General features: G+C 35.8%; 1 protein-coding gene across 1 annotated transcript in view; it reads right to left on the reverse strand.

The window, feature by feature from the left end:
- Positions 1 to 20336, reverse strand: part of LOC120178968 (phospholipase A(1) LCAT3-like) — a 44554-nt gene extending 24218 nt beyond the window's left edge. Inside the window, exons 1-6 of the mRNA XM_039184714.1 lie at positions 20046 to 20336; positions 18643 to 18723; positions 13866 to 13876; positions 13571 to 13698; positions 13260 to 13395; positions 13060 to 13111 (exon numbers count right to left, since the gene is read on the reverse strand). Coding sequence (XP_039040645.1) covers positions 13060 to 13111; positions 13260 to 13395; positions 13571 to 13698; positions 13866 to 13876; positions 18643 to 18723; positions 20046 to 20271 — 634 coding nt within the window. The 5' untranslated portion in view covers positions 20272 to 20336. The remainder of the gene's footprint in view (positions 1 to 13059; positions 13112 to 13259; positions 13396 to 13570; positions 13699 to 13865; positions 13877 to 18642; positions 18724 to 20045) is intronic.
- Positions 20337 to 20990: the final 654 nt, after the last annotated feature.

Genomic DNA, 20990 nt, shown 5'->3' on the forward strand with positions numbered 1-20990 from the left:
TACTCATTTACAATTTGCAGATGATCTTATATTATTCTGTCGAGATTCTCCTACTCACATTCTAAATAACAGAGAGTAATTTGTATGGCATTAATATTGAAGATGGCATCTTAAACGAATGGGCAACTCAGGCTGGCTGTGAGGTGGGATCTTTTCCTATAGTTTATCTTGGTCTACCGTTAGGGGCAAAGAAAAATTCAGAGGTTCTTTGGGAGCCGGTCATCCAGAAGTTTAACAAGAGATTAGCTGGTTGGAAAACATATTCATTGTCAATGGCGGGAAGATTGGTGTTGTTGAAATTGGTGTTGTCCTCCTTGCCGATTTTTTCCTTTCTATTTTCAGAATTCCGTTCAAGGTAAATCAGAAGTTGAATTCTATGATGGCTAAATTTCTTTGGGGGAAGGACCAACAAAGAAACGTATTCACTGGGTGAATTGGAGAGTGGTGTGTCAACCCTATGAAGATAGGGGATTGGGAGTCTTAGATCTGAATTTGACAAATCGAGTGTTGCTTGGTAAATGGGTGTGGAAATTTGCTAATGAAAAAGACACAATGGAAAAAGATGCTTTGCAACAATCATAGAGAGTGATTGCAAATCTGCAGTTGACTGGATTTTGTTGTCGTGTTCTGCTCCTTCGTTTTTCAGTTCTTTGGTCGTGGAAATTGGGTTCTTACTTTCTGCTAGGGAGATTATTGTTAGACTGATTCCTAGGAGATGTAATTGGGAGACAGATAAATTAGCTAAGGAGGGGATTGGATGACTGTTTTAGTTTTTCATTACATGTATTAATTGGGTTTGGTTGTTTATGGTTGCTACAAGTGTAATGGTGTAATCTTATGTAATTATTGACTTATCAATAAACTGAGGTAGTCTTTTCCTCCTTCCGCTAGTTGTCTCTTTTCAAGAGCCAACTAAGAGAGAGGTTTTTAATGAGGCCTCCTACTTCTATAAAAAACAATAGTTATGATAGACTCGAAACAAATAATAAATGAAGGGATGAATTAAATGGAGCGTTTTCAGACCCAATAACACTGGATGTTAACCCATTGCTACAGTAACAGAGGTAATAAACTGATATAGATGAAAATTGAAAAGTAAACTAGGATTACTTGTCCTATGATCTGTAGCACCAAAATCAATGATCCATTTTGAAGAGATGGAAACAATACATGTATTAGGTTTACACGACTCAATAAGAACAATTGTAGGATCAGATGGATGTTTCATTATTTTTTGAAGTTGAATTAATTTGACATACTAATCCGTGTGGAAACTCACGAGAATAGTGAGTTTTATATATCTCAAATGATGAATTACATAGTCTATTTAAAGACTTAGGTTACAAGAGTTTCACTACAACTAGGAGTTATTTAAAATATAAACCTTATCTTCTGTTATTAAAAGATAAGAACCTATATCTATCACTAATTACAAATAAACTCTAATATTTACAATTGTAATAACTTACACTCCCCCTCAAGCTGGAGTATATACATTGTATAAACCCAGCTTGGATAGAAACTTCTGGAAAACTTGTTTGGATAGAGCTTTAGTGAGAACATCTACTAGTTGTTCCTCTGTAGGGACATAAGTCAAGTTTACTATCCCACAATTCACATTTTCTGCAATAAGTGTGTCGATTTTCACATGCTTAGTATGATCATGATGGACGGGGCTTTTTTCAATTTAAATAGTTAATTGATTATCACTGAAGAGTTCTAAGTTTCCTTCATACTTTATGTTTAACTTCTTTAGTAGTCGTAGCAACCACATGCCTTCACATATTCCCAATGCTAAGGCTCTATACTCTGCCTCATTACTGCTTCTAGAAACTACATTCGTTTCTTACTTATCTAGGAACTAAGTTGCCCCATACGAATGAGCAATATCCACTCGTGACCTTATTTCCGTAACCTCACTGGCCCAACTGGAATCTGTAAATATTTTTACAGTTCTATCACCAGTTTTCTTGAAGAACAACCCGTGTCCTGGTGTACCTTTAAGGTAGTTTAGAATTCGATTAGCAACTTCTATATGTCCTCTCGGATCAGCCATTATCTGACTGATCACATTTACAGGAAAAGAGATGTCAGGTTTGATTAGGGATAAGTAAAAGAGTTTTCCAACCAACCTCTGAAACTTCTTATTATCAACTCTGGCCCCTATTTCTTCGCCTTGAAGCTTTAAGCCAGCTTCCATAGGAGTGTCAGTAGGCTTACATCCTACCATACCAGCTTCTGAGAGTAGGTCGAGCACATACTTCCTTTGGTTTATAACCAAACCTTTACTTGATCGAGCAACCTCCATGCCTAGGAAATACCTCAGTTTCTCTATGTCCTTTGTTTCAAAAACTTTGTTCAATAACCTCTTCAACTGATTAATTCCATCTTCATCATCTCCTGCCACTACAATGTCATCAACATAGACAATGAGAATAACCTTTTTCTTGTTAGAATTAATCTTAACGAACAAAGCGTGATCTGCTTGACACTGCTTGCACCCATTCTCTATAAGGACCTTGGTGAACCTGTCAAACTAGGCCCTTGGAGACTGCTTTAAACCATCAATGATTTTTCAAGTTTACAAACCTTATTACCTCCTAGTTTTGACTGCATTCCAGGTGGCATCTTCATGTAGACTTCTTCTAATTTGCCATTCAAAAGAGCGTTCTTTATGTCAAGTTGGTGAAGACTCCAATCTCTGTTAACCGCAAGACTCAAGAGCACTCTAACAATATTCAATTTTGCTACTGGTGCAAAAGTCTCCTTGTAGTCAATGCCATAGGTTTGTGTAAAACCCTTAGCTACAAGTCTGGCTTTGTACCTCTGTATACTACCATCAAAATTATACTTAATCACGAAAAACTCACTTACTGCCAACCGATTTCTTGCCATGGGGTAAATCAGTAACAGTCCAAGTGTCATTCTTCTCAAGTGCTTGAATTTCCTCCTCAACAACTCTCTTCCACTTAGGATCTTTCAAGGCAACTTCAAAGGTTTTCGGAATTTCCTCCTTATTAATACAGGCTGTAAAAGCTCTAAATGAAGGCATTAAGTTAGCATAAGCAACATACTTCTAAATAGGATATTTAGTACATTGTCTAACTTCCTTTCTTTTTGCAATAGGTATATCGTCTATATTCAACAAACCAAGAGAAGTTTCCTTGCCACTATATCTTCTAAGGCATCTGGACTGAAATCTAACTCTCGAGAAGTAGTAGATTGCAAAATGGCTCCAGGATGGCCCCAGGAATGATATGTTTTCGTCTAGTATAAACTCTAAGCTGTTTAGGAGTCTTTATTGTTTAAGAGATGAAAAAGGGACGGTGTTGGTAAATGAGTAGTAATGGGAGTAGGAGAATGAACAAGGGTATGTTTAGGGGACGCAGTTGGCAAAACATCTGAAGGTATACAAGAAAAAATGGAATAGATGTACCTGCCGAGGTTGAAATTCCGTCCAAGTCTCCCCTAAATTGCAACCTTGGAATAATAAGGATCTTGTTCAAAGAAGGTAACATCCAAGGAAACAAAAAAAAATTAGTAGGAGGGTAGTAACACTTGTACCCTTTTTAAGTGAAGAATAACCCACAAAAACACACTTGAGATCCCGAGGATCCAATTTAGTCTTAAAAGGATCTATATTCTTAACAAAAATAGTGGAACCAAAGGTCTGAAGAGGTAAAATAGAAGAAAGTGGTTTAAAAGAAGGAAAACACTCTAAGAAAACATCTCTCGGTGTTCGAAAATGAATAACCTTACTAGGTAGACAATTCATAAATAAGCAACAGTTAATAAGGCCTCTACCCACAAATATTTTGGCATATTCCCAAAAATTAACAAGGATCTAGTCACCTCCAATAAATGTCGATTTTTGCGTTATGCAATTCCATTCTGTTGTGGTGTATCCACACAAAAACTAATCTGAACAATGCCTTTTTTCGCAAAGAATGCACCCAAAGCATTAGAAAAGAACTTTCCCCCATTATCAGACTGAAATATTTTAATTTCAACCATAGAATAGAACCTTCCAAAAATAGACAGAGTTTCAGATTTATCTCTCATTAGGTAAGTTCATGTTGTTCGACTATGATAATGAATGAAGGATACAAACCATTGACACCCATTAATATTTTTCACTCTAGAGGGTCTCTAAATGTCACTATGGATTAAAGCAAACAGGTGCAACGGTTTATAAGTAGATGGGAGATAAGAGGATTTCGTTTACTTAGCAAGAGGACAAACATGACAATTAAACAAATGCGGTTTTTTATTAATAAACAAATGAGGAAGGTTTCGGAATTTCGCCAGTGATATAGCCAATTTTCCCCCAACTAGTAAGGAAAATCTTGACTGATTGAGACCACGAAAGATAATTGTGGCTGACGAAACGATGGAAAATTACTACGACACCAGAGAGTTATGAGAAATCATCGACAGTTTGAAGGGAATCTGCCGATAAGTTATCGCCATAAGTTTCAAGAGGAAGCACCATCGATCATGATAAAAAGATCGATCCCTAGACTGATACCATGTGGAAACTCACGAGAATAGTGAGTATTTTTATATATCTCAAATGATAAATTACATAGTCTATTTACAGACTTAGAATACAAGAGTTTCACTACAACTAGGAGTTATTTAAAATACAAACCTTATCTTCTGTTCATAAAAGATAAGATCATATCTCTATCACTAATTACAAATAAACTCTAATATTTACAATTGTAACAACTTATAATCCGCAGATGGCATAACAAACTCTATAGAGATGCCAGAAATACTTAGAAAAATTATAAGAGAACATATTTTTTTATAATAATTGGAGATCTCGTTAAAAACCTCCATCATAATTGCCAGAACTGAATAGGTTTCGCGGAAAAAAGAGAAAGGGGGAAAAAAGTACCTCAAGTATTATTAATGGAGTGGTTGTAAAGAACCCCAGATTACAAGCTAGAAAACATAACACAACACAAACACATCCAGACAAAACTAATTACAACCACAAACTTTCCTAGAATTAACCAATCCCCTTTCTAGCTAACTCATCCGCCTCCCAATTTGCACTTCTTTTAACAAGCCGAATAATAATCTCATCTCTTCTAACCACAGAAACAATTTCCTTACCAAAGGATTCATAGGATAAAGGAAACTCCGAAGGATCCTTAACCCATTCTATATTCCTACAGTCACTTTCTAGAATCAACCTTCCCTTATCGCTCCAGTCATTCAAGGAAAAGAGATGGAGTCCAGTTCTAACGGCCTTTAATGTTAACACAACAGAAGCAAAAAGAGCAAAGCACCAACAAAAGATGCTATAACCAAACAATCACGAAACTAGACTAGAACAACTCAAATCTAGCAGTTAAACGGTACAAAACCACTAACCTTACTAAGACCAAACATGTATCCAAAAAGGGGCAGCATCTCCATGAAATATGTAACCAAACAATACCAAAATGAGAAATCAACACCAAGCAAGAACCACGTTGGTATAAGTTGCCGACATCGAAGGAATAAAACGACGTTGGGAAACTCTCCCAAATCCTCTCATGTGTCAGTGCGTGGTTACAAGATCCTTTAGCAGTGCGTGTGGCTCACACAATGGGATTTTGACCACCAGAATCTAAAATTTGATCAATAAGTGAACCACAGACCTCCTTGGGTTAGCAATGTCAAAAGAGAAACTTGCCTTTTGAAATTCGACTGTAAATTCTCACCCAAAACAATTCAAAAAAACTATTGTCATGAACAACGAAAAAAACCCTAAAAGTACTTAGGACATATGATGCCATGTAAAGTACTAGGAAAAGAATGCTTTCTTGTATTTTATTTATCAACATTATAAGTATATACACAAGTTTAAAGGTCTTATAATATGTAAAGTAATATCCTACATTAACTACAATATTTATCAATCATAAGATTTAGCCTATATATTTGTTATTCTTTAAGACAGACACTGAACTCTTAGGAAATATGACCATAACTTTGGTACATAAGTTTGTCAACAATTGAACCCTCGTGACGAGAACTAAAAGATTGATGGTTTATCAATAGATCACTCTATTATTACCTTCACAAATATGCACATCCTCAACTTAATTTATTAATGCAAAGAAATCCCTAAGCATGCACAACAGCTTCTACCACACAAACAGAATAATAAGCAACTTAACTTGATTATAGATCTGACCAACTACAAAGATGAGCGAGAACTAAGGATTGGCATCCACCTCTAATACATTTAGGGTGCGTTTGGTTCACGGAATGTAAGATTACCAGTGGGAATGTAAGATTACCAGGGAATAAGATTACTGAGAATGTTGTATTTTGTGTTTGGTTGGCTTAGCAGGAATGTAAGATTACCGTGTTTGGTTAAAGGAATAAAAGCTTATTGGAATGTATATTTGACCAAATTGTCCTTATTATATATTTGTTTTTTTTAATAAGTTGAAAAATATTTATATATTTTCTTTAAAAAATTTAAATTCATAAAATTTATATATTTTTTTTACAAAATTGAAAATATAAAAAGGTGTAATGAAAGGGTAAAATTTTATTTTAACCCCTGAACTTCATATAAAATTTTAATTGTAGAATTTTTTTATAAATCTAAAATAGTTTAAGGATAAATTTGTAATTTAACTTTCGTAGAATTTTTATTATTTAATGAGAGAAGAATATTTTTGAAAAAAAAATTAAGGGCATTTTAGTCCAAAACACTGGTAATCCAACAATACTTAAGGAAAGGGAGGTAATGACATTCCCGGTAATATACACCAAAAAATGACTATTAGTAATTTCATCAAAAGTAACCCTTATCCCATAACTTATACTCCCCCTAATTTTTGCGAAAAATTTATCCATGTCCCGTGTCATTTTCAAATATCTCAGAATTCGATTGACTGCCTCTAAATGTTCTTCTCTTGGGTCATTCATATATTGACTTACTATCCTTACAGGAAAGCTAAATCCGGCCTAGTAATTGAAAGATAAATTAACTTCCCTACTAGTTGTTGATATTGCTCTTTGTTCACTGGACAACCCATTTTTCCCTTCTTAGTTTCAAATTTGCTTCCAAGGGAGTTTTCGTCGGTTTTCATCCTTCCATTCTTGTTTCCGAAAGAAGATCAAGAATGTATTTTCTCTAATTAATGACTATCCCTTCTTTCGATCTTGCAACCTCCATACTCAAGAAGTATAGCAACATACCAAGTCTTTAGTCTCAAATTCCCTAGCTATTAGCTTCTTCAATCTTTCTATTTCCACTAACTGGTTATTATGATATCATCCACGTAGACAATTAAAATTGTATTTTTCTTGTTGGATGCAATTCTCACAAAAGGGTGTGATCGATTGGTATTGTTTGTACCAATCTTGAATAATTACCTTTGTCAATCTATCGAACCAGGACCGAGGAGATTGTTTAAGACCGTACAACGACTTTAGTAACTTGCACACATGTTGGCTCTTTGCATTTACTCCCAGTGGCACTTGCATATACACTTCCTCTTCCAAGTTCCCGTTTAAGAAGGCATTTTTTATGTCTAATTGATGAAGCATCCACTCCTCATTAACCGCTAATAATAGTTGCACTCTTACAATGTTTAACTTTGCTATAGGAGCAAATGTTTCTTGATAGTCCACTTCATATGATTGAGTGGACCCTTTTGTAACCAGCCTTGCCTTATACCTTTTTTTTTATAGAAGTTTGAGGTCTCATTAAAAACCCCATTCGTATTCTTCCACATACTTAGAAGTATGTCGAACATTGGAAGGAATAAAAGAGTGCCTCATATTTTATTAAATAGAAGACTAAGTATATGTGGTAACACCGAACCCTTATACAGGAATATACACCATTACAAACCGTATCACCTAAAAATCTTACATCTTCAAACAAAAAGCCCCTAAGACAATAACCCTATTGCTAAAATACACCTCAAGATGTAAGATAACATAGCAAAATAAAAACCAGCAATTACAACCATAAACTAAAAAAGCCTCTGAAAACAACTGCCGAACAGTCACGATCCAATTGGAGGAACAAGTTCTAAAGAAGTATCGCAATCTTCAGGGACCCAAGAGTTGGGTTTCAAGGAAGGATCAACTTCATGCAATAAGATTTTTAATAAATTATCCCCGACCTTCAACTCCAACAACTCATCAATTCTCCCTTTAGCATTTGTGAGTAATTGAATTTTAGCCCGAACAAAGACGAAGGGAACTCACATCTGTTGTCAATTGCTATTAACTTGCCCCACTTAGTTGCAATGTTTTTAAAGGTATCCCAATTCCAAGCGTGAAAATGAATACCTTCGCAAACTAACCACACATGCTTGCACTCCACCACAAGGCTCTCTGACCAAATTTCCACTCTGGAAAACCATTCTGCAAGAGTCTCTAACTTATCATCTGTCACGCTTCTCAACGAATCAGAGTCTTCAAAAACCATTAGAACTACATTTCCAGTAGCTCTCATTAGCGTGAAACCAGATAGTCATTTGGCTTGTATTTGGTTAACAAGATTACCAATTTTGATAAAGTACCACCCCACAAGACAGTTGGTTAACACTTGAAGTTTATCTTCGTCCACAACACCCTCAACTTCACAGTGTTTAATCCTCGGGAAATCTTCCATCCCAGACTTACGTTGAACAACTGTCGAGGACTTTGGCCAGTTAGACTGTCGGGGTTTATAATTAGCCAAAGAGACTCTAATTTTGCTGCCGTAAATATGATTATCATTCATCTTAAAAATCGTTGTCCTTGCTTCTTCAATTGTAGCATAGCGAATAAACCCAAAGCGAACCCCATTCGAGTTTTTTTTTATTGAAATAAAGGCATCAATAACTTGACCATGTGTTTTAAATATAGATCCAAGTCTCTTCCAATGGATCTTCTCTGGAAGGTTTTCGATAAAAAATGTGTAACAACCACTTCTGAACCCATTACCGATATTTGGTTGGCCTTCCTTCCGCCAATTATGAAACCCATTTCTTCTCCTTCCCACAACTTCAGAAAAGTTTTCATTAGAATACCCTTTCGAATTGATCTCCTTGGTTCCATCATGATCAACATCAGCGACAGAAAGAGCTGGTGTTGCCTGTACTAAAGAAAGCTTTTTGTTCCCATGTTTCTCTCCTTGTGAGCACTTATTCAAAGGATTGGTTGAAAGTGGACTTTCACCTGACCTCGCTAAATATGTTCCCAAATTTTGCTGATTTTGGGGCGTAGGAGAGTGTCTATAAGTAGTGTCGTCAGCCTCAACTGTCCAACCAGCCTCACATGCCAAGGTTGCCAGTACATCGTTCATGGCAGCATGCGAGGGAAAAGGGAAGTTATCATACTGCCTCAATCCGGCCAGCATGCGTCTAGTGAAAACTCGTATGTGCCATTTCCGAACCTTTGTCCTCTCCTTATCTTTCTCAATTTCACATTTGTCCTTACAGGAGTAAGTTAAAGTGGTTGCACCGCAGATCTAGAGGTCTTGAAGGACCTGCCTCGTGGTACTGCTTCTCCTTCATTTTTAATTCCTTTACCCGCTTATTCAAATATGCCACTATTGCTTTAAGATCCTTCACTCTCCTTCTAAATCCTTGGCAGAATCCAGAGGAAAATCACCAGCTGTACCACAGATATATTGATCAAGAGAGAGTTGTGAAAACCTAGACGACAAATGAGGAGCAGTAGAAGGCCTCACGGAGGAAGCAACCACCGCGTCTGTTGAAGCGAACCCTCGAAGTTGGCTGGGCTGAGATGGGGGTTAGGATTCCATGGTGAGATCTAAATTGTTCACCGATGCTCGACACTAGAACCTCGGGTTTTGGTCGCGATAAGGTGTTGAGTTCAGTGGTGAGGCGGAGTCGCCTTATACATTTCAATACTACAATCTGCCTTGTACTTCACAGTGAATACCCATTTACAACTGACAGGTCTTTTGTCTTTAGGAAGATCAACTATAACCCAAGTGTTATTATTTTTCAGTGTCAGAAGTTTTTCTTAAATCGCTTTTCTCCACTTAGGGTCTTTCAAAGCTTCTTCCACTATATTCGGAACAATACTATCCACGTTGGCTATAAAATTTCCATAACAATGCATTAGTTTCCCATATGCAAAATTTAATTAATTGGATAATTTGTGCATCTTCTTACTCCTTTCCTTTGAGAAATTTACAAATTACTAGTATCAACTGAGACATTCAATTCATTCGAAAAACATTGATTACCCTCTTTAGATTCTGAGGCATTCAGGCTTGGTTCCAGCTCTTGGCAGTGCTCACTTTGTATGGGAACTTTGGTGGTTTGTCTTTGTCTTCTTTATAAACAAGTGTCTTGCAACAAGGAAAAATGCAAGGAGAACCTGTGTTTGAATGGTTTGGGGGAAGATTAGTTATGCTGGATAGATGGTGCGGCACAACTAATGATTCAACTGACAAGGTTGGTTCAGCTGACAAGGTTGGTTCAGGGCAAGGTTGGTTCAGCTGGTTCGGTTGGTTGATTAAATAAAAAATGTTGTGATGGCTTTGACATAGGGACAAAATCAAAATTCTGAAATTCTTCACTTGATGATGACTACCACTAATTTTAGATTTGGGAAAATATGGTTTTTTTTAAGAAAGAGACATCCATGGAGACAAAATATTTCTTGGTGCGAGGACAATAACATTTGTAGCCCTTTTGAGTAGAAGAATACCCAAGGAAAACACACTTAAATGCTTGAGGGTCTTAACTTAGATATGAACTTGTTATCATTGTGGACAAACACATAACAACCAAAGACTCGGAGAGATAAAGAAGTCAAGGGATGAAAGAGAGGAAAACTCTGAAGAAAAACATCTCTAGGACATTGGAACCGTAAAGGTTTACTCGGCATTCGATTAATCAAGTAGCTTGTAGTTAAAAGAGCCTCACCCCAAAAAAATATGAAGGAACATGTGTAGAAAAACGAAGAGACATGGTAAATTCAAGAAGGTGTCGATTTTTTCGATCGACAATCTCATTTTGTTGTGGGGTATTAACACACGAAGTAATATGCCTTTTCCTTGAAAGAAAGAACCCAAAATGTTGGTGAAATATTCCCTACCATTATCAGAATGAAGAACTTGAATAGAAGTCTCAAATTGGGTTACAACCATGTTGTGGAATAGTTTGAAAATATCACTAGTTTTGGATTTTGTTTTCAAAAGGAAAGTCCATGTCATACGAGAGTGATCAACAAAGGAGAGAAGCCATCGATACCCATTAAAACTTGCTACCCTGGATAAACCCCAAATGTCACTATAAATAAGAGCAAATGGTTTAGACGATTTGTATGAGAAGGATGATATACTCTTTGTTTGTTTGACAAGATGACAAATATCACAAAAGAAATGTTTCAGCCTTTTATTAACAAACAATTTGGAAGAAAACTTGGCAAGGTAAAAGAAACTAGTATACCCTAATCTAAAGTGTAATAACATAATAACGGTAGAAGGTTTAACCAAATTGGAACAAACTTGATGTGGAACGGAAAAACTTTTGTCAAGAAGGTAAAGTCTCCCACAAAGTTTAGCACTGACAATCACCTTCCTCGAGCTCGAATATTGAAATTCACACATTAAACAGTTTGTTCCAGTTTGGTTGCAAACAAGATTAGGGACATAAAGAACAGATTTTAAAATGATGCTCGAATTTATCCGAACCGAACCACTGCCTGCAATATTTGAAAGAGAATGATACACCGTTCGGATGTGAGAAACATATTGTATTGTCTGAAAAGTTTGAAAAAGCCGAAGATCACTTGTCTTATGATCACTTGCTCTGAAATCCACAATCCATGTAGTAGAGTCGTTTTTGTTAGCCAAATTAGCAAGAAGAGCTCAACCTGCAGGAGAGAAACTCCTGGAATCAAAACCCAAATTCAATTGGCCAAACAACGACCGTAATTCCTCCACTTGTCGGTTTTCCAATATGTCGGTTTTCCATGTAACTGCCAACAATTGTCATTTACATGCCCATCTTCTTATAGTGTTCGCACCATGGTTTATCTTTCTTTGGTAAGGAACTACACTTAAATTGGGTAAGCAGTGCCGATCCATCCGTAGCCATCATATCGGGAAGCATTAGAGTAAGCCTACCCTCCTCCCTCGAAACCTCAGAGAAAACCTCCCGTAACAAAGGAAGGGGGTTCACACTTAATATTCACCCCTTAGCTTCATCAAGTTCTCTATTGATGTGGAAAAGAATTGAAAAATACGTCGCTTTTCAACAAGCTGTTTGAACAGCGTAGAATCATCTCCACACCGCCAATTATGCGACTCAAACAAATCAAGTTGCTGCCAAAAACGAAATAACAGACTTAAATATTGGGTAACACTCATACCTTCCTGTTTGAGATTATTAATCTGACATTCAATTACAAACAACTCAGCAGAATTTTCCAAATTCGAATGTTTCCTTCGCAGCACTTGAAATTTCACCAGTATAGCAGAAAATTTTCCTCCACCTCAGGGATCATCGAGTTTATTAGATAGGGCATGATCATGGTGTTGTTGCTGAGCCAATTGGTGTAGTCAGGATCAGTGACATCCGGAATAGGCATCATCTCTAAAAGATGCTGCTGTTTACGTCGGCCGGTGAGATACAGTCAGACAGACTGGGACCAGGCAGTATAATTATTGTTATTCAGACGGTGACAAGTGATCAATGCTGGTGATGCATCGATTAGGGTTGGACTGGAAGTATGGACGAAAGGCCCCCGAATCGCCTTGGAAGAAGCCGAGAACGCCATTGACAGAAAGGTTTTTGAATTAAGATCGATAACTTAGACTGATAGCATATAGAAAGTAAAAAAATAGGTTTCTGTAGAAGTAATTTTATTCACAAAAATTACAAACTGATTTTTCACAGCAGATTTTACACAGTAGCGTCAAACTATATAAAGAGGTGAGAAATAGTATTTTACTTAAACTAGGAAGTGGTGCTTTACTTAAACCAATCTACCTTATCTACATTCACGATTAGAAATTAAATTAAACAAACTATAAGATAATACTTATCCCATAACTCACAAACTTACCTTGAAACGGGCATGCAATGGTAATCCATTTATTTACATACTTGGAAAATACCTGCCAATAAAAAATAGTTTATCACTTCTATCAAACAAACGGAATGCAAGAAGTCCTTCACTGAATAATATCAACTTCAACGGGTAATATTTAATTTATAAATGATTGTCAAATTTTCAATTACTGACAAGAAAAGAAAACTGCATACTTCATTATGAAGTGATATGAAACACATCACCAGTAGTCCTCCCATCGAATGTGAGATTATATTAACTTTTCTGCCTCCAGAAGCCTTGTATGCAGTTTCCAACTTAACTTTAAGACCATCCATTAACTTGTCAATCCTGACAACCATTTAACATACATCTATGAAAATGATATTTGTGCGGACTAAAATAAAGGAATTTCACATAATTTTAAGGGATGGTCAATACTTAAACAGATCAGATACAGAGTGAAATATATAATTGAAAGTCTCAACCTCAACCACCAAATATATAGCAGTTGAAAATGAGTTAACTATTGCTTTGCCGGAAATCATAACCATATCCAAATAATGTGGTTCCTTTTTTATACCCACATCCAACTAGCATATCAATCATATCATGAAAATGATACACATCAGTGATATGTAAAATTTTTATCACCTGGAGGATCATAGATGTAAGTTTATCACCTTAGTCTGGTACTTCTGATTTAAAAATAAATAAATAAAATAAAAACGAAACAATTGCACTTAAAAAAGAATAAACTATTTAATCAAATTTTTGAGCAAGAAACTGTTGTAAAAAAAGAGAATAAAAACTCATTTTACCAAAGAAGGATGTAACCTCTACAGACCGATGCGGGTAATCCGATCCGATTCGGGAAGTCACATTAGGGCCACCGGAGCGACCCACTGTAAAAATAGCGGAAAATTTAAAACCTTTAATCAGAACATGTAAATTCATAAAATCATTTGCCACTACAAAATAAAAGTTATCACTATTTAAAAATAAAACAAATTTCCATACTCGTATATAAATCAAAATACAATTACATGCCCCTAATCACATGTACCATAATCTGCAACAACGCCGGAAGAACTCCCTTACTGATGTCGATAGCTGCACTGGTACAATTCTTTTAACCTGAAATGTGAGTAATAGAGTGAGCTTCGAAAAGCTCAGTAATACAGAACTACCAGATGATGCTGATGAACATGCAAATACAGATAAATATCTATTTCCTTATTGTTTCCGAACATTTACAGATTTTTATGTTGAGCAGAATCATACTGATATTTCAGGTGGTAACGGACAATGAGCTTTCAGTTCAGAGAAATATTTTGGATGACTGAGTTCAGGAGATCAGAACAGGTTATCTAGTGTGTTCCCGTAAAACCAGTAAAAAGATACATATCTTTTAAAACAGTAGCAGTTTAAAACATATTTACCCTGTGCACAAAGCAGAGGAGCATGCAAAAACGATAAGGTCTTATACTTGCACATAGCAAAAGAGCCTGGGGAAATTGTAAGGCTTACCCTTGCACACAACAAAAGAACTTGGGAAACTGTAAGGCTTACCTTTGCACACAACAAAGGAACCTGGGGAAACTGTAAGGCTTACCCTTGCACACAGCAAAGAGACCTGGGGGAACTGTAAGGCTTACCCTTGCATACAGCAAAAGAACCTGGGAAACTGTAAAGCTTACCCTTGCACACAGCAAAAGAACCTGGGGAAACTGTAAGGCTTACCCTCGCACACAGCAAAGGGACCTGGGGGAACTGTAAGGCTTACCCTCGCACACAGCAAAGGGACCTGGGGGAACTGTAAGGCTTACCCTCACACACAACAATGGGACCTGGGGGAACTGTAAGGCTTACCTTTGGACACAACAAAAGAACCTGGGAAACTGTAAGGCTTACCCTTACACACAGCAAAGGAACCTGGGGAAACTGTAAGGCTTACCCTTGCACACAACAAAGGGACCTAGGGGAACTGTAACGGTAATTAATTCATATTTAGAAATCATGTACAAAAATACCATAACCAGAAACCATATCAAAATATGTGGTAAATCAGATATCAAAATAAACTGTATTCAGAACATCGGGTATTGTCTCATAAAAATATTCAGTACGTGATTTATCAAGATCATATTTTCCAATAAAAATAGGAAACCCGATAACATATTTCAAGTAAACATAGTTCATAAAACCAGTAGATTCCATGATGTCATAAATCAGTAATAATTCATACTTTTCGGTAAAACCCGAAATCGGAAAACATATAACATGTTGTCATGGTTCATAAACCAGTAAATCAATAGTTTCGGTGAAACTCATTTAAAAACATATAAAATCGTCATGTGGTACATGTGGAACGCACTAGGATATCCAAGTATTTCTCAGAGACACTTAGTAGTTATCATAATGAATAACATGAAACTGATGTAATTTGATCAGATTCTAAAATTGAGGTCCTATTGAAGGGAATCGATTGCTAAACAATCTAATCCGACATTTAAGGTTGATACTTTAGAATTCCGATATGATTCATGTGCATCAGGAAAGTGTTCAGAAATCTTTATACAAAATATGTCGTTTGATCTGATTATCGAACAACTCTTAGATGAATAGTTCCTAGAACTAATGCTTATCGATTGGTCAATTCATCGTTCTTCCAGGATATTTACTCTTTAATACCATAATTTCTAGTCCATATATCATCTTCGGAATCATCGCTAAATAAATCTTCCAATGTCTTTATTTCATGTTCACGCTTTCACTATATCATGAAATGCTGACGTGCTTGATTTGTAGTTCATGATCCATAAGAACATTACATCATGTATGTTCATTAACATTTCTAGATTCATCCAACTCACTTATTCAATCATCAGTCCTTGTGGTTACTTAATTTATTTAGCATTCAAGTTCATTCCAGATACTAAGGGATTTTCCAGAGTAATTCAAGTGTTCCTGATTTTTAGATACATATTGTACTTTAGTTCAATTCAGTTCGGTATTCGTGGTTGATTTGTCGAACAAACATCTAATTCTTTGTACTGAATGTGATTCAGAGTTGAGCTAAACTGAATACTTCCAAAATTTATCATCGAGTCAAACTTAAGAAGACAAACACACATTCCAGTAATATCTATGCTATTCAGGTATTGACATAGCTTTAGGGTTGATCTACTCACTTAAATTATGTTCCATTACTTTTAAAGGTAGGCCAATACCTATGCTTATTTGGATTCCTTAATTAATCCAACGTATTTACTTGGTATAGGTCATGAGGGTATTTTGATAATTTTGTGTTCAATTTTATTCCATTCATTTCAGAGCTCGAGGATATCCAATCATTCTTAAGCTTGATGATATTCTTGGGTCATTTACATTACAGGGGTATTTTTTTGTCATTGTACAGATTCAGTGTACTTTAATTATTTCCTTCCGTCTGATCTTACTATTAAATTCAATCTTATCATTTATTTCAGTCATTTCGAACAATTCTGACAACAGAACACCCCCGATAAATTGTTCTTCAGGTATTTATTCATAACTCGGATATTTTCGGGTCAAGTGCCTTCTCAGATTTTACAAATGGAATATCAGGAATTTTCCTGCACTAAGTCAGGATCTTAACAATCAAATCCATACTTAATCGAGTTAAGTACAAATCCTCAAAGTATTTTCTCATTCAGGGTCAACTCGGACTATTTTACCTTTCAAGGGCATTTTCGTAATTTCTTAACCAGATGATTTTGATATTAGCTCTTAACGAAAATAATATAATTTAGAGATCCTATGATTAATTACTTTCTTGAATACTATCTGATCTTGAAATGATCACCTTAATAGACTTCTAGTATCCTTCACAAACTCTCCTAGGATTAAAACCGGTTATTCATAATTTCCAAATAAAACTAACATTTCTTATGCACATCAATATTTTTATCAGATCAATATGTCTGTAAAATCCTCTTATTTAACTTCTATATTCAAATCTTGTCTTTTTATAACATAAGGGTATTTTCATAATTTTACCCTACCGGAGTATTCTCATAATTTCTCATCCAAGTACCTTTAACATTTAACCTTTGATGAAATAAATTATAAATTGCAGATACATGACTGATTTCTTTATCTCTAATCACAAACTTGTAATTTAATCTAACAATTCCTCAATCTCTTATATTAGTAATTCGATCCGTAATCAGTTACAGAATTTCTACCACATCATATCGAGTGTATAAATTATTCAACTCCACCAAAGTGACCAACATTATCTTGTTCATGCATTTATCAACATAAACATGTTCCATAAAGCATAAAGAGATAGTAAAGTATTACCTCGATTTCCGTGCAATACTGATCGACCATAAAATTCCATTCGAATGCCTTTGATCTTCAATTCAACTTCTAATAATTCCTTAGATACATATCAACATAAATTATATCAGAAACGGAGCTTAATTGCGATAAACGGATCGAATCGGGTGATAAATCAGTGAAAGACGGCTTACCGGGTTCGAATTTAGCGAAACGGACTTCAGATTCGGATTCAGGACGTCGAAAACATAAAATATGATTTTTCAAAAATTTGAAATTTTCGGTCAAAATCAAAGTCAACAGGTTTGATCGGTAATTTCGAGGCCTTCGGGTTCGAATTTCGAAAAACGGACAGCGGAATCGGATTTGGATCGTCAAAAATGTCAGGATAGGTATACTCGATCGAAGTCAAAGGTCGTTTAATGCCCGGTCAAAATTTTGGTCAACAGTTGTCAACGTCGGTCAACGATCAACGGGTCAACGGGTCGGGTCAACAGGTCGGGTAAACGGGTAGGGATATGACCGGTCAAACCGGTCAACTATGCACCAAAACGGTCAAACCGGCCATTTGGACCATCCCCACGCGCAGTGGCGGAGCGTGGAAAATCACGAAAAAATTCTTAAAAATTATTTTGAACAATTTCAAGATACTTACAAAGCTCGGTTCACAATTTTGAACGGCAGAGAGCTCGATTTCAACAAATCGGAAACTTTAACCGCTTCACCTCCTCACGTGCCGCTGTCGACGGAGACCAAGGATGACACAGGCGAACTCGGAACGATGCAACGAACACGATGGTGCGGGAGGTGTCGTAAACGGATGACCCGATCGTCGTGAATCGATGAAAAACCAACTAAAACAGAGTTATTACCGACGATACTTCCGACTGAAATTAACGACGAACAGTGATGATTCACGACGAAAGGTTTGAGAGGTTTTATTCCTCGGTTGACAACGAACACAATGATTGTTTCGGCTCGTTGATCGGAGGTCGGACAACGAGTAGATCGGAATTGAAAGGAAGGTAGTTGGAGAAGACAAAACTGAAAAAAATGAGAACCTGCGCAAGGGGATAAGAAATTTATAATTCATCCTATATAAAAAATGGGTAAACCAAGAGTTTAGTCACTGAACTTCCTGTACTTCTTAAAACGGTCTTCCCACTTTGAAATTTTACAATTTAATCCCTGATTTCATCCAAAAATACCAATTAAATTCATTACTTTATAATTTCTTAAATTTAGCCCCTAAATTGGGGTGTTACAAAGGATCTAATTTATCAATTGCATACAGTCCATGATCATCATCAGGGACCAAAATTTCAACGTCATCATCCAATGATTCAGTATAACCTGAGAATAACGAATGAATCAGCTTTTACACAAGTGCTTTTATGCCATAGAGAAGCTTCATATAACCAAACTCTAAACTAAAGACAATAAAACAGCAATAATAATGGTTAAACTGACACAATATTGAAACTAAAATATATGGCAATTGGAATAAAAAAATTATTCATTAACATTGTACAAAGAAGTATCACAAAGAACATTATAGGAAGAGACTCAAGAGAGTGAACAAGTAAAGATCATGAATGAGGCTTTCCATTTTGAATAACCATGATACCGACTAATAATTTATCACTAGAAACAAAAACAATATAAACAGGTTTACCAGTTGGTCTTTTTAGTTACCGATTTGCAGGAACCAGTCTGCTTTCTACATGAAAAGAGTCATTTGAGAGGCTTCAGCTACAGTGGTTCTAAATCTTTGATCTCATGAAAGGTCCTATAGCTTAGACAGATATAAACTCCAATAAAATACATCAACAAAACAAATCAAGTTTGCTTTTATTAATTATTTCATAAATGATTTTCTGAGTTTATAACTTAAAATTGTACTACAGACATAAATTCAGGATGACTTTGCTGGTGAAATTTCAAGTTCAGGTAATATACAAGATATTGAGACTGGAACTTCGCCTCCAAGAGGAAGCATACAAAAACAAGTTCAACGTTTAGATCTTTAGATGCAAAAACATACAAAGCAAACTTTCAGAATATAAAATTATACTAGCAATTGGTCGAAACAAGACGCCAAAAAGATATTCCTTATCATTCTGCTGCTTATTTGTCTGTTGTTTTCCTTTCAAAGACAACAATGAAAGATTTTTTTTTTTTTTGGCTAAACAAAAGCATTGCCATAGTTTTCATGTCTAAGCACTTGATCTCTTACTTAATAAACTCATCATAGTCTTCCTACAATAAATACAAACCACAATAGAAAGAAAAAAGAAAAATGAAAAGCAAAAGGTGGAGAAAGATTGTCCACACAGAATCAAGAGCAGGAAAAAAAAATCTGATTCAGCTAAGGTTGTTTCCTTTCGACTTGTTCAGTCAAACAAAGTCAGCATAAATATGTTGCACTTTATCCCCCTGTATTTTCCACCAAAAACACTATTCATTAAAAACAACAAACTTAGTATTTGTAAAAAAACCCAATTTTTATCCTCCCCCATTTTTCTATCCATGCCTTTTGTTCATCAAATTTACGAAGAACCAAACAGGAAATAGATGACCAAAAATATGTATGTAATATCCAAACCCCGACAAGGAACAAAGATCTGTTCCACGTAAAAGACATGCATGCAAACTCAAAATAAAACAAAGAGTACCTGTTTTAGGATTATAAAGAGACCAGAGCTTCTTCCTAAACTCCAAATCAGAAAAGAGGATCCGAACCCAAACCCGGGTCTGGATATTAATTCCAAACAACTTCTTTTTAGAATGAAGAATGGATCCTCCCATTCCGGAGACAAGCAGGACCGGATCCCGATCCGCCCCGGTATCGCCGGAGCTTTGGGACCCAAAACATGGGCACAAACATAGATCACTCAGCATCACCGCTTTTTTATATTTTATTGAACTCCAATTACAGGTCTTGGGTTGGACTTGAAAGAGAGAATGTTTGCTTGGAATTGAGAGGTGGAAAGCTTTCTCTGGAAACATTACATAAAGACGATATAGTCCAAAGCGGATTAGATTTTTTATACTTTCGCATGTGCTGGTCCTTTAAGATTTACTTTGTTCTTATTATTTCCCAACCTTTTTGTTTCTTTCTGCATTTGATGCCATTTTGTACTTATTTCAAAATAGTTTTACTTTTAAAAGTTAAAGATTTAATAATTCATTAATAATTAAACATATATTTTAAAACTGATGATTTTACTATGCTATATTTAGGGCTGTAAATAAAACGAGACAGATTGTGAGCTACTCGAGATCGATTTGGTTAAAACTCGATAAATACTCGAATCGAATGAACTCGAGCTCGAGCTCGAGCTTAACTCGAGTTCTTAACGATATGAAACGAGCTACTTGATACTTGACTCAAAAAGCTCATGAGGAACTCAAAAATATAATATATATTAAGATTTTATTTAAAAAAAATAAATTATTAATAATATTAGCATGTATGTGTTATTTTATAAAAACAATATAAGGTTTTCATGTATTTAAGGTTTAGGTTTGAGTTTGAGGCTTCAATCGAGTTAATTTTAAGATTTTTTTTTTCATTTCGAGCTTCAGTTTATGATTTCGAGTTCGAGTCGAGCTTGAAA

This window comes from Hibiscus syriacus, unplaced genomic scaffold (genome assembly GCF_006381635.1).
Source record: "Hibiscus syriacus cultivar Baekdansim isolate YM2019G1 unplaced genomic scaffold, ASM638163v2 tig00003518_pilon, whole genome shotgun sequence".
Classification (NCBI taxonomy): Eukaryota; Viridiplantae; Streptophyta; class Magnoliopsida; order Malvales; family Malvaceae; genus Hibiscus; species Hibiscus syriacus.